Source organism: Ambystoma mexicanum, chromosome 6p (genome assembly GCF_040938575.1).
Source record: "Ambystoma mexicanum isolate Mex_15411 chromosome 6p, UKY_AmexF1_1, whole genome shotgun sequence".
NCBI classification, from domain to species: domain Eukaryota; kingdom Metazoa; phylum Chordata; class Amphibia; order Caudata; family Ambystomatidae; genus Ambystoma; species Ambystoma mexicanum.
The window spans coordinates 1294818285-1294842111 of NC_090935.1; the positions used below are offsets into that span (position 1 = coordinate 1294818285).

Sequence of the window (23827 nt, forward strand, 5' to 3'; positions counted from 1 at the left end):
GGCAGAGACATCTTGACACAGGGTTGACAGCTGGGGAGGCCTGATTCCTAAAACAGATTCAACTTGGTTGCAGAGACTGGCTTTTCCAGTCAACAAGTCCCAGTTCGAGTGACGGCAGATGCTTGTCCTTGCTGGGTGAACCCCTCCAGAAGGCGAACAGCCAAAGAAGTTACATGCTGAATAAGCCTGGTAATTATCTCGCTGAGGTGTGGGGGCTGAGTGTGTATGAGAATATTCAGTCAGTGTAGGAAAGGAGATTCCTGTGCTTTACTCACGTGTTTAATGTTGCAAATTGAGTTCTTGTCTCCGCCACTCTCTTTTCAGTGTATCACAGATAATTCTGTTACTGTGCTATTTCATTTATTTCTATAAAGAGCGAGATCGTGTTTAAATGCAACTTTTATAATACACAAAAATATCTGAAAGCAGACGGGTGGTGTGTTTTATATTTACCAATACAGTGCTGATGATGTGGGGAGATGTTTAAACAGTGCAATTGTCATTTTCAAGGTAGCTAAACATAAGATTTGGCTGCAGCCGTGTGCACAATGTAATTCAGTATGAGCAATTATAACTAACTCTGTGTGTTGTAGTCTGCCGGAGGTCTATGAGTCGGCAGAAAGGGAGGCCCGGGACATAGTTCACTACCGTATATAAGATAGTGAAGAATACCACATGATAGCTCGCTGCCGTAGAGAAGACAGAGAGAAATTGCCCATGGTGGCACACTAAAAATGAAAATGTGGTGTTCCTGAAATGCAAGCCTGAGGTCTCTCCAGTGATTACACGAAATATCTAAACAAAAATAAGGGGTTCTGGATATTGGGGCCACAAATAAAACAAAGGAATTATGCTCACCAAAATACCACCAATCACGCTTACCAACCACGCATGTCTGTGTGGTGAAATAATGCATGCCCACTGTATTATTGTTGTACATGGCCCAATCTGAATACAAGGAGTGATTGTTGCTAAATTATTTTTCGGCGGTAAGAAAATACCGCCAGGCCCCAAATCTACACAAAATACCCAACAGCTCATACAGTGTCACAGATGTTTATATATGAAACGTTATCACCACAACAAGCTTCCTACGCGAGCAATTCTACCATGCCACGAAATGCCCTTGAACGTGGCAGTGGGGCTCACAATGCACAATGCTGCCTGCAGCAAATTCATTTTTCAACTTCTGCATAGCATGCAAGCCTCTATAGCGTATGCTAGAGTCCTTCAGTTTGAGACAGATATAGCCAAAGAAGTTTTAAAATGCATGGATGAGTGTAGAAGACCTTGCCTTCCCTCATAGTTGTTCAGAGACAGATTTATATATGGTGCTGCTGACAACATTGACTTCCTCACGGATTCACTGTATAGTGAAGGAACTTTGCACGGTACAGTTATGATGGTCTATCAGGAGAAGGAGGAGTTAGATGTCCAAATCCCAATTGAAATACCCAGACCATCATCACTAGAATCACTGCAGAAGACTCCTTAGTCCCTGTCTGAGGTCATGTCTTGCAACATTGTCAAAGGGTGTAGACCATATCACTGATTATACAGAGAGGAATATGTTTTGTTTTGATTCCAGCAGGCTTGAGGACTTACTTTGGATAGTGGTGCAATTCTTGCCATTGAGTGATTTTCAAGAATGTTTTGATGAAGAGTTGCTGGATACACATTGTAATCTCACTGAAAAAACCAAGACGATGAATGTGAGACAGAATCAGAACCACGGACTACAGTTCCAACTTGGTCAGCTTACAATTCAATTATAACTGATCCTCCAACTAAAGAAACTTGAGCCTGTGTACTCCCACATATCCAGGACAGCCCAACGAGCAGACAAACAGAGCACACATTCATGAATAAGTTGGAGAAAATAACATGTGTTGTAACCCCAGAATCAAAAACAGTTGTAACATTATATGTGGCCCTTTGCAAGCTAGTTTTAAAATTAACTATGGCTAAAAAATACTTTTCAAAGAACTGGATGCTTAGACCATGTGAGCTCCATATAACAATGGCAATGCTTCAAGCTATTGGTTCTTTCTTGTCCAGGCATTGAGGCCACCTTAGCTGTACTTTATGATGCAAATGTTGTGTCAAAGATTCTATCAGGGGCGTGCGTAAGAAGAGCAGTTCAAGCACACACGTCACTAAGGCTTGCACTTTTCAAACACCTCATCGCTGAATTCTACAAAGAGCGTGTTGAAATCAAGGAAAGGATGGAACCTGGGCTGAAGAAGTTACTTTAAAGTGTACAAGTGGATGATTACCAAGAAACAACATCATTCCATTGTTACATTGTGACAGTTCTGACAAATTTGAAAGTGATGGTCAAAATGGAAGCATTTGAGGCTAAAGAATCTCAACGAAAAAACCAACACTCAGAGTTGCTCTTCAGTACAGTCATATGGTGGCCATAATACTTTTATTTATCAGATCTGTCCGAATTGCAAACTGAGTTTTACACCATGCATCTTTTGCACCCTCAATTTGATAACGATAGCATGGTTCTTAGCAGAAATGAAACTGCTTGAAAGCAAACACCCAGACTTGTGGAGTGAGTTACAGAAAGGCAATTGGGTAGTAAGCATGACAAAAGTCCCTTGTGTTCTTTAGGTTCCAATGAATCTCTGGAATATCAAAACAGGGCAATGACACTTATTGGTGGTTTGGTTAATATTTCTCAAGAAAACAGGCTCTAGAACAATTCTTTGTAGCGTCTACTGAGCTATCAAAGCTGTCTACAGAAGCAAAACAAATGGTAGGATTATGAACGGTCAAAACATTACAGCCTAACATCACAAAAAGCAACACACCAAAAGAAAGATGTTCATCTGATCTACAACTCGATCATGACATTGAATAATACTGTGCATTATGATGGAAAATAACTCATCAAAATCTTGGCAAAGGTAGTTTTTGATGAAAAGTGTAGGAGGACACAACAAGAATGACAGAAAAAGGTTGTCAAATGTACAACAGCTTTAAGAAGACTGGATTGAATTAGACAGTTGTAGCTTGTTGTAGTTGTATTAGACACCATAGTGTGGTTGAAGGCAGATTGTTCTTTGTTCACATGTTTGTTGCTTACTTCAGGAAGTCGAACTGGCATTGATCTATAGGAAATGCTTGAGTAATTACGAATTCTCTGCAATACCTCTTTCAATGTTCAACTTAGATGATATAATGGTTTTAGCTGTAAACAAAAGCAAGCAGAACAACATACAGAGGTTTCTAACAGGATGACCGAGGTCTTTTCATTTGTTACAGCTATCCTTGACGGAATGGCAGAATTGCAAGCACCGCAGAAACCATCATATTTGAAGACATGCCTTAACCTTGCAATTTAATTGAACAATAAAATTGAAAAGTATCTCCTCAAGTATGATAAAAATCATTTAATATTTGATACCTACCTAGAAAATTCACTCAATAACTCCACGCGAGGGAAAGGAGCAGGAAAAGCTAACATGTTGAGTACTAAATCAGTTCCTCTAGAAATATTGGCACATTTTCCATGAGAATACTCCTTTTATTTTCTACAACTAAAGATGAGTTAACAGCTTATCTCTCAAATAAAGCAATTCTGCATGCACTAAGGATAAAATGAAGCTTGGTAGCAAGTTGGAGAAATTAAGCCAAGTAATTAGATGGAAATGATTTTGGAGACATTTAGAGCACACATGAGAAGGCAGACACAAAGATAATTTTTCACTTCCTTTATGTATCACATCATCCTACTACCCTCCACTGTTTTTCACCTAACACCAGTGTATTCGTCCTTTCACTGTGGTGGTCACTGTTTTTCCCATATGACAGCATGTTTGTCAAAGGAGTTGAAACTAATAGAATATGTTTAGATCTCAAATGGGTGTGCTCCTGCTTAGGGCTTACACATGTTCAGGCATTGCTAGGCCTTCATGATTTTTCAGGGTGTGATGTTACCAGGTTCTTTACATGGAAAGGAACATTATATTTCTGGAAAGTTTTGAAGACTTCAGAAAAAGCAAGCATTGAAGCTTTGGGAAGACTTGTATCACTAGAAGAATTTAAGAAGGAAGATGAATGATTGAAAGAGAAATTCATTTGTCAAGTTTACCTGCCAGGAACAAAGATTAGTAGGCATCAGGCAGATTTGTAGAACGGGCAAGAAATGCTTGATCAGTGTTTCATGTTTTTTTCTTATTATTCAGAAATGTTCTGTTTTATTGAAAATGCGTTTATATGTTCTGTTTGTGGATTTGAGGACTGTGTTTGACTCAGTGTCCTGCGAGAAGCTGTGGCGGGTGCTGGCTGAACGTAAGGTCCCAGAGCACCTTATTAGCATTATATCATCACTCTATTCGAACACTGTGCCCAATGTTTGTTATAACATGGGTCACATTCAGACATCCTTTTTTGAGGTGGCTTCTATTCAACGTTTACATACAGGAATTATAGATGAGTTAGTAAAGGGGAGCCAGGACAGTCCAAAGCTTTCTGCCACCAAGTTCTATTTTACGCGGACCCTGCTGTCCTAATAGCAACTATACAACAGGACCAAAACAATCCCTTTAAATTGTTTAAAAAATATCTAGGGAGCTATGTATCTGTGTAAATGCGGCAAAAACAAAGACAATGGTCAATAAACCAAATATTGGGAAGAATACTGTGATCAAAATAACGATTGACGATATACCAAAAGAACAGGTTAATAGCTTTGATTACTTAGGTGTGAGATTCCAGGCATGTCAGGATGGGCTTCTCAGAAAGGAGGGGCACTGTAACATTAAGGGGTCGATTCATGGAATTAATGTGCGCCGAAAATTCCCGCGCAGAGGTGCCAAAACGTGCGATTCACAGTGAAAGTGCGAAAATCGCAGGGCAAATGCGAAAATCGCAGGGAAACCAGTGCACACCGACTCATGGAAGTCCGTGCGTGAGAAAAACATTGGATGTGCGCTGAAAATGTGCGCCGCGCACGCCGGCGCACAGGTCATCCAACAGCGTGTACCACAGCAACTGCGAAATCGCACATAGCGCGGCACACATCACAAAAGTAGGCGGAACACGGGGCGTAACACTCGGAATGGGGAACAACGCGTGAAAATATGGGCGTCACGGGGGAAGTACAGGAGGAAAGTGCACGGAACGCCCACACGCTCGCCTACAACCCGTATTCATGGAATCGAATAGGGCAAACCAGCGAACGGTCAAAGACGCGCACAGGGCCAAACAAGTATGCCACAAGAAAGCAAGCGGTAGCGCCCCTGCGCCTGAAAAAAATGTGCGCCAAAATGTGCGCTAACAAAAAGCACCCATATACAGCCATGATGAATGGTCCATACAGTGGCCCTCTAGGACAAATGAGGTGCAAAGGGGTACCGACAAACACGGACACCTGCTGTGTGAAATATAGCGTGTGCGTGTGTTCCTGGGTGCGCGGGAAGTTCCACACGCGATTGGCATGGGTATGTGTACTTCGGGGTGCGTGGGAAGTTCCACACGCGATTAGCCTGGGTACGTGTACTACGGGGTGCGCGGGAAGTTCCACACGCGATTAGCCTGGGTACGTGTGTTTCGGAGTGCGCGGGAAGTTCCACACGCGATTGGCCTGGGTACGTGTACTTTGGGGTGCACGGGAAGTTCCACACGCGATTGGCCTGGGTACGTGTACTTTGGGATGCGCGGGAAGTTCCACACGCGATTGTACTGGGTACGTGTACTTCGGGTGCGTGGGAAGTTCCACACGCGATTGGCCTGGGTACGTGTATTCCGAGGTGCGCGGGAAGATTCACAAGCGATTTCAGCAGGGTACGTGTATTTCGGTGGTGCCAGGGAATGCTACACGTGATTTGGCTGTGTGGGTCCTCCCAGGTGTTCCCTCTACACCATCCACGGCCCCTGCAGGCAGCTCATATCCCACAGGCAACCCATCCACCATGGCCATGCCCACCAGCCAACCCACATGTCACCTTGCACTACTGATCACCAACACATGTCTCCCAGCACCCCCACCCCCCAGCATCCAGGGGCAGCCTCCACCAGGCCTCCACTCATGTCCCCCTGCACTCCCACCCCCCAGCAGTGCAGGGGCAGCCTCCACCAGGCCCCACTCATGTCTACCATCACCCCCACCCCCCAGCAGTGCAGGGTTAGCCACCACCAGGCCCCCACTCATGTCCCCCTGCACCCCCACCCCCCGCAGTGCAGGGGCACCCTCCACAAGGCCCCCGCTCATGTCTCCCACCACCCCCACCCCCCAGCATCCAGGGGCACCCTCCACCAGGCCCTCACTCATGTCTACCATCACCCCCACCCCCCAGCAGTGCAGTGGCAGCCTCCACCAGGCCCCACTCATGTCTCCCACCACCCCCATCGCCCAGCATCCAGGGGCACCCTCCACCAGGCCCCCACTCATGTCTACCATCACCCCAACCCCCCAGCAGTGCAGGGGCAGCCTCCAACAGGCCCCCACTCATGTCCCCCGGCACCCCCACCCCCCAGCAGTGCAGGGGCAGCCTCCACCAGGCCCCCACTCATGTCTACCACCACCCCCACCCCCCAGCCACCAGGGGCACCCTCCACCAGGCCCCCATTCATGTCTCCCACCACCCCCACCCCCCAGCAGTGCAGGGGCAGCCTCCACCAGGCCCCCACTCATGTCTACCATCACCCCCACCCAACAGCCACCAGGGGCACCCTCCACCAGGCCCCCACTCATGTCTCCCACCACCCCCACCCCCCAACAGTGCAGGGGCAGCCTCCACCAGGCCCCCACTCATGTCTACCATCACCCCCACCCCCCAGCAGTGCAGGGTTAGCCACCACCAGGCCCCCACTCATGTCCCCCTGCACCCCCACCCCCGAGCAGTGCAGGGGCACCATCCACCAGGCCCCCACTCATGTCTCCCACCACCCCCACCCCCCAGCATCCAGGGGCACTGTTAGGCGGAAACCTGTGCAGTTCCCTCTGGGACCACTGCAAAAGATTTAGGACTACAAGTGTTTGGCAGTAAACCCACTTGGTAGCAGTCTGTACCACACAGATTCACTTGGTAGCTGTGGCTGAGCAGTCAGACTCTCTCAAGAGGAGTTAGGCAGTATGTGGAGTATACAACATAGGGCAATTCTACACAGTAAGACAAGCAAACACGCAACAAGGCTTCGGTGTAAAGATATAAAGGTATTTATTTATAACAACACATCTATGGAAAACACTCTGGCACTAATACGGCAAACAACTTCAATCGCAATGACTATAAGAAAAAGATCAATCCCCCTAACAATAGTTCGACAAGTCTAGGTTCAACGGCATCACTTATTTGCAGACAGAGGTGTATGCTTTAACCTAGATGGCACTCTAGTATTCGTTAGGACGGGAGAGAAAAGGCGGGTTAAGAAATCAACTCGATACCAATACTTGTAAGAACAAAGATGCAAGGCAAGAAGACAGGAACCACTGTAGATTCCAAAGTTCAGAGGCCAGGCCCACTCGGAGAGAGGCAAGGCGATATGTCCCAAAAAGTATCTTAGTGGAAATGCGCTTCGAGTCTTTGTCGCAAATTGTTATAGGCAGATTGGACCAGTTCAGAACCAAATGTTATAGAAGCTTGGAGGTGACCCTATGAAGTGGCGAGGATTAAGACACCCCACTCTATCCGGCAACAAGGGAAGCCAGGCGGACACACTACCTTGTTTGTGGAGAGACAGCTCCGGCAGGGGCAGTTGTTCCTGGTGGTGGATGCACGTCGGGTCTTTGCCAAGAGAAGAGATGATCTCATCGTCGAAGGAAAGTTGAGGTTCGGTGCACCACCAGGGAAGAGACCAGCCGCGGAGTGCTCCGTCACAAGGCACCACCTTTTGGTCGCGGTACAGGGGTAGTGGCTATCCGGTTGCCGCTGTGCTCTGCACGGGCAATTCGACCACTGCGTCCTGGAGCGAAGAAAAAGCAAAGGTGACTGGTTGTTCCCACCAGTCAGGGGAAGAGACTCTCCGGCAGGGAGATCTCCTCTGTCATCGGGAGGTGATGAGTCGGTTCAGCAGGGCTCCACCGGAGGTGTCGTCGTTGCAGGTCGGCTCAGCTTTACCCTCGTCGGATTCTTAGGTCCTGTGGCGACTTCTGAAGATCCAGTCCCAAAAGCCCTGCTTTTATGCAGAAAACCCCCATTCATTCAGCCTAGCTGTCACTCAACACACGCTAAGTGGTGAGCGGGGAGGCTCACCACTTGGGCCAATCACACCAGAGTGCGACCGGAGTTGGCAAGGCAACTCAGTCCAGGGTGCCGAAACCCCCTCCCACACCCCTGTGGTAACCCAGACAGAATGGCACCACTTTGGAGGGCCTCTGTACAGAAGCCTGCCAAAAGGGGAACAAAGGGCTCAAACTTTGGTTTAGGAGTCACAGAGACGAACACAGACGCCATTTTAAAAACCGAGTTCTGGCAGAAAATACCATCCGATAGACTTATTTAAGATAAGTAAACCGGTGGTATGTTAGAGATCAACTAGAAAAAGTATTAATCTCCAGCAATGGGAAGAATCCCATAGGGTTATATTCGGGGTCGAATATAACAAGCAGTTTCCACTGCCACCAGCCAAAACTCGACGAGGGGGGACGGGACAGTGCCCCCTCGAATAACAGACCCAGGAGTAATCGAATTACCCCTACTAGTACGTCCACAATAGGATGGTTTGTACTAGTTCTGTTAGTAAATTTAGGTCTAGTAAAGCCAATGGTGACTTTACATGACCGGGGCGACAGTAGTCAGTCCCCGGGTGTGGAGCCTATGACGGAGGTCCGCTAGGACGCCCCAGTGCTACGGCACGGAGGGTGCGGTGTAACACACATAGAAAAACATATGAGACCTTATGGAGTAAAAGACCCCCTAGCCCATCGAACACATTGACATTAAAAGGAATTACACACATTCATGTCCAAGAGTGTGAGAAAAAGAGTCTCACTCTTGGCAGGATGGAAAAAAACAAACTCCAGAAATCCAGCAAAGCTGCTGGGGGACTCACTAGGTTAGGAAATTAAGCCTAAACAGAGAATTCTCCCTAACACCCTCCTCAACTGAACCTCCTATGCCCCAGTCGTCCTCCGTGCCATCTTCCCACCCATCAGTCACCTGGGTGCCCTGTGGAGCTGCCTCTGACGCTGCAGCCAGGCTGATGGAGGAGGCATCCCTCCCACAGTCGGGAGTCGGACATCCAGCAGGGGTGGCCACATCAACGACTGCACCCCAGCCAGCGGAGGATGTGCAGGCAGCAGGATGCAGTGCACGGGCAGAGGCACAGCAGCAACATCAACGTGGTGGGAGCCATGATGGCTCGGGGCCTTCGACATCGGAGGGGCAGACATCGGCCGGAGGGCAGGAGGACCCAGGACGGGAAGTGTCTTCCATGTGGCAGCGGTTGGACCACGCCATAGATGCGGAGCTGCAGCGGGCGGAAGAGGCACGGCTCATGATGGTCAGGGAGGAGAACTCCATGCGGAAGGCCCTTAGGCGGGCCGAGTGCCTCGAGGCAATCCGCTGGGAGTTTGGGGTGAACATGTGGACGGCCCTGCGGACTCTCAGGGCCATGCAGGAGGACCGCCTCCGGGACATTGAGCAGGAGTTCGATGATGCCCTGGCCCGGAACATCCCGAAGTGAGCCGTTGGACTAGCCCGCTGCCCTTGTAAATAGTTCTGTAGTTAGTGTTAGGTTTTCTTTGGTTTAGCATTTTTTTTGGACCTTTTGGACAATGGGCCACATTTTTGTATATATTTTATTTTTTTAGGTAGTGTTATTAGATAGGTTTTATTTCTTCGGTTGGGATCATGGGCCCTGGATTGTTTATCTGTATATAGTTGACTTTTGGATTTTCATTTTTTTTTTATGATTTACCCATGGAGCAATGGTTTTCGATTTTAATTTTCCATTGGATTTACTTTTGTGGACTGTGGGCCTCATTACGACCCTGGCGCTAAGCGAAAAACGATGGCGGTAAATGCTTACCGCCATCGTTTTCCGCCAGGTCCGATCATGACCCGTGACCGTTAACTACGATGCCAATAGCGGCATCGTAGTTAACGCTGCCGCAAACTGCGCTAAGGGTGCGCGCACGCGACCGCCCACACCGTACTTAGCGCCATGGCGGAAAGGCACGCAAATGCCGACCCAAGCGGACATGCACCTAACGCCATCATTGAGGCCGCTAAGTACCTTACCGCCATGGTGCAAATAACGCCATCGCGAACCAACCGTAAAGGGCCAATTCAAGTGAATGCAGCTGCCACAGGTGCACAGAAACAGCACAGGTGAAGGCAATACAGACTCAGGGGAGTATAAAAAGAGCACACCCCACCCCTACCTACACCCAGTCACACTCCACAATGATGCCAATACGACTAGCAATGTTGGGGCTGGAGGACCTGATAGCAATGCATGTGCTACTACAACAGCAACAGCAACAACAACAACAACAGGCAGCACAGAGGAGACGCAGGAGGAGAAGGAGGGCAAGGCAGGCCCAGCAAGCCCCACCAGCACAGCCAGTGCCACCACGCAGGCAGCCCCCAATCCCACGCATCAGAGCCAATCCAAACAACCTCACTGCTGAGCAGATCCACACCCTGTACCGTTTGGACAGGGACACCATCACCGCCATCGTAGACATGACACACAACGACATCGTCAGCATGATAGAAAGTCCAACCGCCATCCCCCCCCTACTGAAGGTAGTGGCTGTACTCCACTTCCTGGCCACAGGCACCTACCAGCACACAGTGGGGCACCTGCATGGCATTTCACAACCATTATTCTCACGAACACTCATCCAAGTGCTTGATGCCCTCCTCAAGCACACAGACGACCACATCTCATTACCACGGACTGCCCAGGAGATTGCAAACACCAAAGTGGGTTTCCATGCACTAGCCAGCATACCCGGTTGCATTGGTGCCATCGACTGCACCCATGTGGAATTGGTGGTTCCACGTGCCATGGAGGTACCGTACCGCAACCGGAAACAGTTCCACTCTATCAACGTGCAAATGGTCTGTGACTCCAACAAGATCATCACACATTGTTGTGCCCGATTCCCCGGATCAACCCATGATTCCATGATCCTGAGGAACTCCACAATACCACGCTACATGGAGCGACATGCAGGCCCAAGATCCTGGCTACTCGGTGAGTGCTATGTCATGGAAGTGGGCATGGGAATGACGTACCAGTGCATACTCCACCTGGCAGAAAGGGGGGGGGGGATGATGCATACTCCACCTGGCTGAAAGGGGGGGGGGGATGATGCATACTCCACCTGGCTGAAAGGGGGGGGGGGATGATGCATACTCCACCTGGCTGAAAGGGGGGGGGGGATGATGCATACTCCACCTGGCTGAAAGGGGGGGGGGGATGATGCATACTCCACCTGGCTGTGAGTAACACAGAGAACGGATACAGAGGAAGGCCACTCACAATGCACTAAACCCCTCTGCATACATAGGGTGATGGCATGCTAAACAGGCCATGGCAGCAATGGGCATATACTGGTTGCATAGTGTGAATCAATTAGTGCATGTAGAAGTGAGCCAAGGTAACAGTTCCATGCCAGCCATGGTGGGACATCATGTTCCTGGACAGACAACATGACTGACACATACATTCTCGCCTACATACAGGTGATGCAGCCTACCCCCTGAAGAGGTGGCTCCTCACGCCAGTCCGGAACCCGCAGAACCAGCACGAGGAGGACTACAACCGTGCACATACACGTACTCGTGTGGTCATAGAGCAGACATTCGGCCTCCTGAAGGCACGGTTCCGAAGCCTCAGCAGGTCTGGTGGGGCACTCCTGTATGGCCATGAGAAGGTGGCAAAGATCGTCATGGCATGTGTCATGCTGCACAATATGTGCGTCAGACGGAATGTGCCCCTGCCCCCTGACGCAGAACTGCAACCACCTGACGATGAGGATGAGGATGAGGAGGGTGCAGAAGGGGCGCCACCACATGGAGGAGGCGATGCACAGGAGGGGCGTGCCATGCGCCAAAGTATCATCAACCACTGCTTCTAGCACACACGGCTGGTGTTCATCGCATGGAGACAGCACTTGGGGCACTGTGTGACTCTGGGGCATGCACACTGAGGACTGGACACCAATAAAGCACACATACGCAATGAAAATGTCCACACGTTTCCTTTTGTGAAACGAATAAACTGTATTTGAACTATGTACTGTCGTGTCACACCCCCTCCCACCTCCCACCTCCCCCCTGCACACCCCCCCCCCCAAACTCCCCCCTTAACTCCCCAACACACCACCCCGCCACCCCCCTGCACACCCCAACACACCCCCTCCCACCTCCCACCTCCCCCCTGCACACACCCCCCCCAAACTCCCCCCTTAACTCCCCAACACACCACCCCGCCACCCCCCTGCACACCCCAACACACCCACTCCCCCCTCCACCCTCCCCCCCCCCTGGAATCCCAACAAAGGTGTGAGTTGGTCTGTGCAGCAGTGTCAGTAGTAGGATTCCTACACTGTCCGGCCACTATTGGCAGCCCCCTCCACTGGCCCCCGGGGCACCCCTGCCTGTGCTGCGGAGGTTCCTCCCCGATCGGCGGATGGGGCTGCTCGGTGTCGAGCTGGCAACCGAGGAGGATCCTGCCTGCTCATTTGGACGCATGGCCCGTATTGTCTGCACAAGGTCAGTGATGGCGTGCCGCACAGCAGCTAGTTCCGCGCAGATGTCCTTTGTGGACGACTCTATAGCTGCCTTCACAGTCTCAGCACATTTATCCATTGCTGCACTTGACCCCCCACATTCAGCAACATGTTCTTCGAGCAGCGAGGAAAGTTGCTGCTGCCGGGTGGCAATCGCCTCCAGAGAATGGTTGGGATTCTGGGCCATGGCTAATGGCAGTGGCATTCCCATTGGGCTGATCTGCCCCTGCAGCGGGGATGGAGTGGCTGGCCAATCGTCATCCTCTGGCTGACCCTGTGTGGCATCCACATGCGGGCTGCTTAGGGACAGGTAGGGGGAATGAGGGTGGCCTGTGGGGCTCCTGACATCACTCTCCTCAAAGGTCCCTGCTTCACTATCGGAGGAGGCAGCAATGGCAGCAGTCTCCCCAAGTGTGCTGCTTGCAGCAGAGGCTGTGGCTTCTGTGGGCATGATTGGTGTGATGTCTGCTGCTGCTGCTGCTGCTGCTGTACTGCCTGCTGGGGTGGCTGTCTGTGCCCTGTCCTGTTTCCCTTGCATGGATTTTGCCTGCTGTGGTGTTTTCCTCGGGACGACAGAGGTGGAGGGTTGTGGCGTTGGCACAGTTGGCCTGGCCCTCTTGGTGGGTGTGGAGGCTGTGGTGTCCTCTTCCTCAAGGTCGGAATTTGAGCCTGTGGTGGGACAGAGGAGGGAGAGTGTTATTGATGGGTCTGCGGACATTGGCCGGGCATTGTTGCGACTGGCATCTCATCAGTTAGTACATGTGGCACATTTCATGCAGGGGAAAAAAGTTGACTCCCTTTTGTGTGGAAGTAGCATGGAGGTATGTGGGTGCCTGCAGTTAGGGTGTGCATGCTGCATGTGTACAGGGTGCAGATCGGATGTATCTGTGGGCAGTCTCCTGCTGATGTGTTGCATTCACACTATGGGCCAACATTGTACTTCACATGAATGGACTTTGCATGCCTTGATTTGAGCCACCTACCTGCATCGCCCGATGTCGGGGCTCCTCTCTCCATTCCTCCTACTCCTTCAATGCTCTGCATTCCGATTGTGGAGGCACAGATTTCCTCCCATGGCTGCAATTTTATAGGGGACTCCGATCCTCCCCCAGTTGCCATTGCCAGGTTCATGTTGGCTGATAGTATGCTCCTGACTCTGAGCCGGAGATCGTCCCACCGCTTGCGGCACTGTTTGACATTGCGGGGTGTCGTTCCCACGGCACTGACCCGCTGAGCTACCAGTGCCCATATGGCCTTCTTCTTGGTTATGGCCGGTCTTGTCAGTTGGTTGGAGAATACCACTGCAGCGTTCTCCTGTAGGGTCTCCGCTAGAATGGTGAGCTCCTCTCTGGAGAAGCGGTCTTGCCGCTGGCGGTCACAGGCTTTTTTCAAAACTTTCGGCATCTTCCTGCAGGTAGAAGGTTGAAGCCGGTATTGGCGGGGTCTCAGGCTCGGATGTCCAGTGGTTTCGGAGGATGGCAATGGATTGTGTTTTTAAAGATGGCCGCCGTGCTCTTTCCCGTTCCGCCGCGGTGACGCTACTTCCGGTTCCGCTTATCTACGGTCAACGCTAATTGCGGTGACCGCTAACTACGGTCACCGCTATGTACGGCGGTGGCGGTGGTGCACCTTGCGCCGCATACGATGCCGGTAGGTGCCGTTTTGGGGGCATTACCGCCATGGCGCTGTTTACATTACCGCCATGGCGTAATGCTCGTGCGCGATGGGTCGTAATGTGGCGCACTTTACACCATCGTCCCACGGCGTTAACGTTCATTACGCCATGGCGGTAATGACGGCGGATTACCGCCAGGGTCGTAATGAGGCCCTGTGACTTTGGACACCTTTCCTTTGCATTATGATTTGTGGTTTTGCATTATTTCAAGTACCTGCTGTTTTTTTATTTTTATTTCCATTATTGTTTGTTTATTTTTTATTCAATTTATGTTGCTTTTAATACATATTTTTTCTTCAAACAACAATGTGTAGTATCATCTCATTGGTTTCATGCATATCATGATATGGGTTTTGACATTCACTGACTCCCATTGGGTGTATGTGATGGACATGTGTTCATTTCCAAACTTGCAATTGGGGTTCTATCATGTTTTTGCCATTTCTAAGTGGGTGGATGCAATACTCAGGTGGGTGTTTGGCATTTGGAGGCTGACCATAAGGGCCAGGGATCTAGATTGTGGTGACATGTTGGCTGGGGGACATGAGTGGGGGCCTGGTGGAGGGTGCCCCTGGATGCTGGGGGGTGGTGGTGGTGGGAGACATGAGTGGGGGCCTGGTGGAGGGTGCCCCTGGATGCTGGGGGGTGGGGGTGGTGGGAGACATGAGTGGGGGCCTTGTGGAAGCTGCCCCTGCACTGCTGGGGGGTGGGGGTGGTAGTAGACATGAGTGAGGGCCTGGTGGAGGCTGCCCCTGCACTGCTGGGGGGTGGGGGTGGTAGTAGACATGAGTGGGGGCCTGGTGGAGGATGCCCCTGCACTGCTGGGGGGTGGAGTGCAGGGGGACATGAGTGGGGGCCTGGTGGAGGGTGCCCCTGCACTGCTGGGGGGTGGGGGTGATGGTAGACATGAGTGGGGGCCTGGTGGAGGGTGCCCCTGGTGGCTGGGGGTGGGGGTGGTGGTAGACATGAGTGGGGGGCTGGTGGAGGGTGCCCTGCACTGCTGGGGGGTGGGGGTGGTGGTAGACATGAGTGGGGGCCTGGTGGAGGGTGCCCCTGGATGCTGGGGGGTGGGGGTGCTGGGAGACATGAGTGGGGGCCTGGTGGAGGGTGCCCCTGCAATGCTGGGGGGTGGGGGTGGTGGTAGACATGAGTGGGGGCCTAGTGGAGGGTGCCCTGCACTGCTGGGGGGTGGGGGTGGTGGGAGACATGAGTGGGGGCCTGGTGGAGGCTGCCCCTGGATGCTGTGGGGTGGGGGTGCAGGAAAACATGAGTGGGGGCCTGGTGGAGGGTGCCCCTGCGCTGCTGGGGGGTGGGGGTGATGGTAGACATGAGTGGGGGCCTGGTGGAGGGTGCCCCTGGATGCTGGGGGGTGGGGGTGGTGGGAGACATGAGTGGGGGCCTGGTGGAGGGTGCCCCTGCACTGCTGGGGGGTGGGGGTGCAGGGGGACATGAGTGGGGGCCTGGTGGTGGCTAACCCTGCACTGCTGGGGGGTGGGGGTGATGGTAGACATGAGTGGGGGCCTGGTGGAGGCTGCCCCTGTACTGCTGGGGGACCACCCCCCAGCAGTACAGACATGAGTGTGGGCCTGGAGGAGGGTGCCCCTGGTGGCTGGGGGGTGGGGGTGGTGGTAGACATGAGTGGGGGCCTGGTGGAGGCTGCCCCTGCACTGCTGGGGGGTGGGGGTGTAGGGGGACATGAGTGGGGGCCTGGTGGAGGGTGCCGCTGCACTGCCGGGGGGTGGGGTGATGGTAGACATGAGTGGGGGCCTGGTGGAGGGTGCCCCTGGATGCTGGGGGGTGGGGGTGATGGTAGACATGAGTGGGGGCCTGGTGGAGGGTGCCCGTGGATCCTGAGGGGTGGGGGTGATGGTAGATATGAGTGAGGGCCTGGTGGAGGGTGCCCCTGGATGCTGGGGGGTGGGGTGGTGGGAGACATGAGTGGGGGCCTGGTGGAGGCTGCCCCTGCACTGCTGGGGGGTGGGGGTGGTGGTAGACATGGGTGGGGGCCTGGTGGAGGGTGCCCCTGGATGCTGGGGGGTGGGGGTGCTGGTAGACATGAGTGGGGGCCTGGTGGAGGCTGCCCCTGCACTGCTGGGGGGTGAGGGGGGTGGTAGACATGAGTGGGGGCCTGGTGGAGGCTGCCCCTGCACTGCTGGGGGGTGGGGGTGGTGGGAGACATGAGTGGGGGCCTGGTGGAGGGTGCCCCTGGTGGCTGGGGGGTGGGGGTGGTGGGAGACATGAGTGGGGGCCTTGTGGAGGGTGCCCCTGGTGGCTGGGGGGTGGGGGTGGTGGTAGACATGAGTGGGGGCCTGGTGGAGGGTGCCCCTGACTGCTGGGGGGTGGGGGTGGTGGTATACATGAGTGGGGGCCTGGTGGAGGGTGCCCCTGGATGCTGGGGGGTGGGGGTGCAGGGGGACATGAGTTGGACATGAGTGGGGGCCTGGTGGAGGCTGCCCCTACACTGCTGGGGGGGTGGGGGTGGTAGTAGACATGAGTGGGGGCCTGGTGGAGGCTGCCCCTGCACTGCTGGGGGGTGGGGGTGGTGGTAGACATGAGTGGGGGCCTGGTGGAGGGTGCCCCTGGTGGCTGGGGGGTGGGGGTGGTGGGAGACATGAGTGGGGGCCTGGTGGAGGGTGCCCCTGGATGCTGGGGGGTGGGGGTGGTGGGAGACATGAGTGGGGGCCTGGTGGAGGGTGCCCCTGGATGCTGGGGGGTGAGGGTGGTGGGAGACATGAGTGGGGGCCTGGTGGAGGGTGCCCCTGCACTGCTGGGGGGTAGGGGTGCAGGGGGACATGAGTGGGGGCCTGGTGGTGGCTAACCCTGCACTGCTGGGGGGTGGGGGTGATGGTAGACATGAGTGGGGGCCTGGTGGAGTCTGCCCCTGCACTGCTGGGGGGTGGGGGTGGTGGGAGACATGAGTGGGGGCCTGGTGGAGGGTGCCCCTGGTGGCTGGGGGGTGTGGGTGGTAGGAGACATGAGTGGGGGCCTGGTGGAGGCTGCCCCTGCACTGCTGGGGGGTGGGGGTGCAGGGGGACATGAGTGGGGGCCTGGTGGAGGGTGCCCCTTCACTGCTTTGGGGTGGGGTGATGGTAGACATGAGTGGGGGCCTGGTGGAGGGTGCCCCTGGATGCTGGGGGGTGGGGGTGGTGGGAGACATGAGTGGGGGCGTGGTGGAGGGTGCCCCTGCACTGCTGGGGGGTGGGGGTGGTGGGGGACATGAGTGTGGGCCTGGTGGAGGGTGCCCCTGGTGGCTGGGAGGTGGGGATGGTGGAAGACATGAGTGGGGGCCTGGTTGAGGGTGCCCCTGCACTGCTGGGGGTGGGGGTGCAGGGTGACATGAGTGGGGGCCTGGTGGTGGCTAACCCTGCACTGCTGGGGGGTGGGAGTGATGGTAGACATGAGTGGGGGCCTGGTGGAGGCTGCCCCTGCATTGCTGGGGGGTGGGGGTGGTGGTAGACATGAGTGTGGGCCTGGTGGAGGGTGCCCCTGGATGCTGGGGGGTGGGGGTGGTGGTAAACATGAGTGGGGGCCTGGTGGAGGGTGCCCCTGCATTGCTGGGGGGGTGGGGGTGGTGGTAGACATGAGTGTGGGCCTGGTGGAGGGTGCCCCTGGATGCTGGGGGGTGGGGGTGGTGGTAAACATGAGTGGGGGCCTGGTGGAGGGTGCCCCTGGATGCTGGGGGGTGGGGGTGCAGGGAGACATGAGTTGGACATGAGTGGGGGCCTGGTGGAGGGTGACCCTGGATGCTGGGGTGGTGGGGTGGTGGTAGACATGAGTGGGGGCCTGGTGGATGGTGCTCCTGGATGCTGGGGGGTGGGGGTGATGGTAGACATGAGTGGGGGCCTGGTGGAGGGTGCCCCTGGATGCTGGGGGGTGGGGGTGGTGGGAGACATGAGTGGGGGCCTGGTGGAGGCTGCCCCTGCACTGCTGGGGGGTGGGAGTGGTGGTAGACATGAATGGGGGCCTGGTGGAGGGTGCCCCTGGATGCTGGGGGGTGGGGGTGGTGGTAGACATGAGTGGGGGCCTGGTGGAGGCTGCCCCTGCACTGCTGGGGGGTGGGGGTGGTGGTAGACATGAGTGGGGGCCTGGTGGAGGCTGCCCCTGCACTGCTGGGGGGTGGGGGTGGTGGGAGACATGAGTGGGGGCCTTGTGGAGGGTGCCCCTGGTGGCTGGGGGGTGGGGGTGGTGGGAGACATGAGTGGGGGCCTGGTGGAGGGTGCCCCTGGTGGCTGGGGGTTGGGGGTGGTGGTAGACATGAGTGGGGGCCTGGTGGAGGGTGCCCCTGACTGCTGGGGGGTGGGGGTGGTGGTAGACATAAGTGGGGGCCTGGTGGAGGGTGCCCCTGGAAGCTGGGGGGTGGGGGTGCAGGGGGACATGAGTGGGGGCCTGGTGGAGGCTGCCCCTACACTGCTGGGGGGTGGGGTGGTAGTAGACATGAGTGGGGGCCTGGTGGAGGCTGCTCCTGCACTGCTGGGGGTGGGGGTGGTGGTAGACATGAGTGGGGGCCTGGTGGAGAGTGCCCCTGGTGGCTGCGGGGTGGGGGTGGTGGGCGACATGAGTGGGGGCCTGGTGGAGGATGCCCCTGGTGGGTGGGGGTGGGGGTGGGTTAAACATGAGCGGGGGCCTGGTGGAGGGTGCCCCTGACTGCTGGGGGGTGGGGGTGGTGGTAGACATGAGTGGGGGCCTGGTGGAGGGTGCCCCTGGATGCTGGGGGGTGGGGGTGCAGGGGGACATGAGTTGGACATGAGTGGGGGCCTGGTGGAGGGTGCCCCTTGATGCTGGGGGGTGGGGGTGATGGTAGACATGAGTGGGGGCCTGGTGGAGGGTGCCCCTGGATGCTGGGGGATGGGGGTGGTGGTAGACATGAGTGGGGGCTTGGAGGAGAGTGCCCCTGGATGCTCTGGGTGGGGGTGGTGGTAGACATGAGTGGGGACCTGGTGGAGGCTGCCCCTGCACTGCTGGGGGTGGGGGTGGTGGTAGACATGAGTGGGGGCCTGGTGGAGGCTGCCCCAGCACTGCTGGGGGTGGGGGGGTGGTAGACATGAGTGGGGGCCTGGTGGTGGGTGCCCCTGGATGCTGGGGGGTGGGGGTGGTAGTAGACATGAGTGGGGGCCTGGTGGAGGCGGCCCCTGCACTGCTGGGGGGTGGGGGTGGTGGTAGACATGAGTGGGGGCCTGGTGGAGGCTGCCCCTGCACTGCTGGGGGTGGGGGTGGTGGGAGACATGAGTGGGGGCCTGGTGGAGGAAGCCCCTGGTGGCTGGGGGTTGGGGGTGGTGGTAGACATGAGTGGGGGCCTGGTGGAGGGTGCCCCTGACTGCTGGGTACTGGGGGTGGTGGTAGACATGAGTGGGGGCCTGGTGGAGGGTGCCCCTGGAATCTGGGGGGTGGAGGTGCAGGGGGACATGCGTTGGACATGAGTGGGGGCCTGGTGGAGGCTGCCCCTACACTGCTGGGGGGTGGGGGTGGTAGTAGACATGAGTGGGGGCCTGGTGGAGGCTGCTCCTGCACTGCTGGGGGTGGGGATGGTGGTAGACATGAGTGGGGGCCTGGTGGAGAGTGCCCCTGGTGGCTGGGGGGTGGGGGTGGTGGGAGACATGAGTGGGGGCCTGGTGGAGGGTGCCCCTGGTGGCTGGGGGGTGGGGGTGATGGTAAACATGAGCGGGGGCCTGGTGGAGGGTGCCCCTGACTGCTGGGGGGTGGAGGTGGTGGTAGACATGAATGGGGGCCTGGTGGAGGGTGCCCCTGGATGCTGGGGGGTGGGGGTGCAGGGGGACATGAGTTGGACATGAGTGGGGGCCTGGTGGAGGGGGCCCCTTGATGCTGGGGGGTGGGGGTGATGGTAGACATGAGTGGGGGCCTGGTGGAGGGTGCCCCTGGATGCTGGGGGATGGGGGTGGTGGTAGACATGAGTGGGGGCCTGGTGGAGAGTGCCCCTGGATGCTGGGGGTGGGGGTGGTGGTAGACATGAGTGGGGGCCTGGTGGAGGCTGCCCCTGCACTGCTGGGGGTGGGGGTGGTGGTAGACATGAGTGGGGGCCTTGTGGAGGGTGCCCCTGGTGGCTGGGGGGTGGGGGTGGTGGGAGACATGAGTGGGGGCCTGGTGGAGGGTGCCCCTGGTGGCTGGGGGTTGGGGGTGGTGGTAGACATGAGTGGGGGCCTGGTGGAGGGTGCCCCTGACTGCTGGGGGGTGGGGGTGGTGGTAGACATAAGTGGGGGCCTGGTGGAGGGTGCCCCTGGAAGCTGGGGGGTGGGGGTGCAGGGGGACATGAGTGGGGTCCTGGTGGAGGCTGCCCCTACACTGCTGGGGGGTGGGGTGGTAGTAGACATGAGTGGGGGCCTGGTGGAGGCTGCTCCTGCACTGCTGGGGGTGGGGGTGGTGGTAGACATGAGTGGGGGCCTGGTGGAGAGTGCCCCTGGTGGCTGCGGGGTGGGGGTGGTGGGCGACATGAGTGGGGGCCTGGTGGAGGATGCCCCTGGTGGGTGGGGGTGGGGGTGGGTTAAACATGAGCGGGGGCCTGGTGGAGGGTGCCCCTGACTGCTGGGGGGGTGGGGGTGGTGGTAGACATGAGTGGGGGCCTGGTGGATGGTGCCCCTGGATGCTGGGGGGTGGGGGTGCAGGGGGACATGAGTTGGACATGAGTGGGGGCCTGGTGGAGGGTGCCCCTTGATGCTGGGGGGTGGGGGTGATGGTAGACATGAGTGGGGGCCTGGTGGAGGGTGCCCCTGGATGCTGGGGGATGGGGGTGGTGGTAGACATGAGTGGGGGCTTGGAGGAGAGTGCCCCTGGATGCTCTGGGTGGGGGTGGTGGTAGACATGAGTGGGGGCCTGGTGGAGGCTGCCCCTGCACTGCTGGGGGTGGGGGTGGTGGTAGACATGAGTGGGGGCCTGGTGGAGGCTGCCCCAGCACTGCTGGGGGTGGGGGGGGGTAGACATGAGTGGGGGCCTGGTGGTGGGTGCCCCTGGATGCTGGGGGGTGGGGGTGGTAGTAGACATGAGTGGGGGCCTGGTGGAGGCGGCCCCTGCACTGCTGGGGGGTGGGGGTGGTGGTAGACATGAGTGGGGGCCTGGTGGAGGCTGCCCCTGCACTGCTGGGGGTGGGGGTGGTGGGAGACATGAGTGGGGGCCTGGTGGAGGAAGCCCCTGGTGGCTGGGGGTTGGAGGTGGTGGTAGACATGAGTGGGGGCCTGGTGGAGGGTGCCCCTGACTGCTGGGTACTGGGGGTGGTGGTAGACATGAGTGGGGGCCTGGTGGAGGGTGCCCCTGGAATCTGGGGGGTGGAGGTGCAGGGGGACATGCGTTGGACATGAGTGGGGGCCTGGTGGAGGCTGCCCCTACACTGCTGGGGGGTGGGGGTGGTAGTAGACATGAGTGGGGGCCTGGTGGAGGCTGCTCCTGCACTGCTGGGGGTGGGGATGGTGGTAGACATGAGTGGGGGCCTGGTGGAGAGTGCCCCTGGTGGCTGGGGGGTGGGGGTGGTGGGAGACATGAGTGGGGGCCTGGTGGAGGGTGCCCCTGGTGGCTGGGGGGTGGGGGTGATGGTAAACATGAGCGGGGGCCTGGTGGAGGGTGCCCCTGACTGCTGGGGGGTGGAGGTGGTGGTAGACATGAATGGGGGCCTGGTGGAGGGTGCCCCTGGATGCTGGGGGGTGGGGGTGCAGGGGGACATGAGTTGGACATGAGTGGGGGCCTGGTGGAGGGGGCCCCTTGATGGTGGGGGGTGGGGGTGATGGTAGACATGAGTGGGGGCCTGGTGGAGGTTGCCCCTGGATGCTGGGGGATGGGGGTGGTGGTAGACATGAGTGGGGGCCTGGTGGAGAGTGCCCCTGGATGCTGGGGGTGGGGGTGGTGGTAGACATGAGTGGGGGCCTGGTGGAGGCTGCCCCTGCACTGCTGGGGGTGGGGGTGGTGGTAGACATGAGTGGGGGCCTGGTGGAGGCTGCCCCTGCACTGCTGGGGGGTGGGGGTGGTGGTAGACATGAGTGGGGGCCTGGTGGAGGCTGCCCCTGCACTGCTGGGGGTGGGGGTGGTGGGAGACATGAGTGGGGGCCTGGTGGAGGAAGCCCCTGGTGGCTGGGGGTTGGGGGTGGTGGTAGACATGAGTGGGGGCCTGGTGGAGGGTGCCCCTGACTGCTGGGTACTGGGGGTGGTGGTAGACATGAATGGGGGCCTGGTGGAGGGTGCCCCTGGAATCTGGGGGGTGGAGGTGCAGGGGGACATGCATTGGACATGAGTGGGGGCCTGGTGGAGGCTGCCCCTACACTGCTGGGGGGTGGGGGTGGTAGTAGACATGAGTGGGGGCCTGGTGGAGGCTGCTCCTGCACTGCTGGGGGTGGGGATGGTGGTAGACATGAGTGGGGGCCTGGTGGAGAGTGCCCCTGGTGGCTGGGGGGTGGGGGTGGTGGGAGACATGAGTGGGGGCCTGGTGGAGGGTGCCCCTGGTGGCTGGGGGGTGGGGGTGATGGTAAACATGAGCGGGGGCCTGGTGGAGGGTGCCCCTGACTGCTGGGGGGTGGAGGTGGTGGTAGACATGAATGGGGGCCTGGTGGAGGGTGCCCCTGGATGCTGGGGGGTGGGGGTGCAGGGGGACATGAGTTGGACATGAGTGGGGGCCTGGTGGAGGGGGCCCCTTGATGGTGGGGGGTGGGGGTGATGGTAGACATGAGTGGGGGCCTGGTGGAGGTTGCCCCTGGATGCTGGGGGATGGGGGTGGTGGTAGACATGAGTGGGGGCCTGGTGGAGAGTGCCCCTGGATGCTGGGGGTGGGGGTGGTGGTAGACATGAGTGGGGGCCTGGTGGAGGCTGCCCCTGCACTGCTGGGGGTGGGGGTGGTGGTAGACATGAGTGGGGGCCTGGTGGAGGCTGCCCCTGCACTGCTGGGGGTGGGGGTGGTAGTAGACATGAGTGGGGGCCTGGTGGAGGCTGCCATTGCACTGCTGGGGGGTGGGGGGTGGTAGACATGAGTGGGGGCCTGGGGAAGGCTGCCCCTGTACTGCTGGGGGGTGGGGGTGATGGTAGACATGAGTGGGGGCCTGGTGGAGGGTGCACCTGGATGCTGGGGGGTGGGGTGGTGGTAGACATGAGTGGGGGCCTGGTGGAGGCTCTCCCTGCACTGCTGGGGGGTGAGGGTGCAGGGGGACATGAGTGGGGGCCTGGTGGAGGGTGCCCCTGGCTGCTGGGGGGTGGGGGTGGTGGTAGACATGAGTGGGGGCCTGGTGGAGGCTGCCACTGGTGGCTGGGGGGTGGGGGTGGTGGTAGACATGAGTGGGAGCCTGGTGGAGGCTGTCCCTGGTGGCTGGGGGGTGGGAGTGGTGGTAGACATGAGTGGGGGCCTGGTGGAGGGTGCCCCTGGATGCTGGGGGGTGGGGGTGGTGGTAGACATGGTTGGCGGCCTGGTGGAGGGTGCCACTGGATGCTGGGGGGTGGGGGTGGTGGTAGACATGAGTGGGTGC

At 57.2% G+C, this 23827-nt stretch overlaps 1 protein-coding gene across 1 annotated transcript; it reads right to left on the minus strand.

The window, feature by feature from the left end:
• Positions 1-12486: 12486 nt before the first annotated feature.
• On the minus strand, positions 12487-14516 carry LOC138510356 (nuclear apoptosis-inducing factor 1-like). The gene is made up of 2 exons (XM_069625955.1): positions 13687-14516; positions 12487-13372 (listed from the first exon to the last, which is right to left on the minus strand). The coding sequence occupies exons 1-2, from the start codon at positions 14105-14107 to the stop codon at positions 12531-12533; spliced, it is 1263 nt and encodes a 420-aa protein (XP_069482056.1). The 5' UTR covers positions 14108-14516; the 3' UTR covers positions 12487-12530.
• Positions 14517-23827: the final 9311 nt, after the last annotated feature.

Bases quoted from the DNA above. Each gene is read 5' to 3' on its own strand.
- LOC138510356 (XM_069625955.1), bottom strand. From the start codon at position 14,107: ATGCCGAAAGTTTTGAAAAAAGCCTGTGACCGCCAGCGGCAAGACCGC. The intron at 13,373-13,686 runs GTAGGTGGCTCA...GTCCCACCACAG, and splicing joins CCCGACATCGGGCGATGCAG to GCTCAAATTCCGACCTTGAG.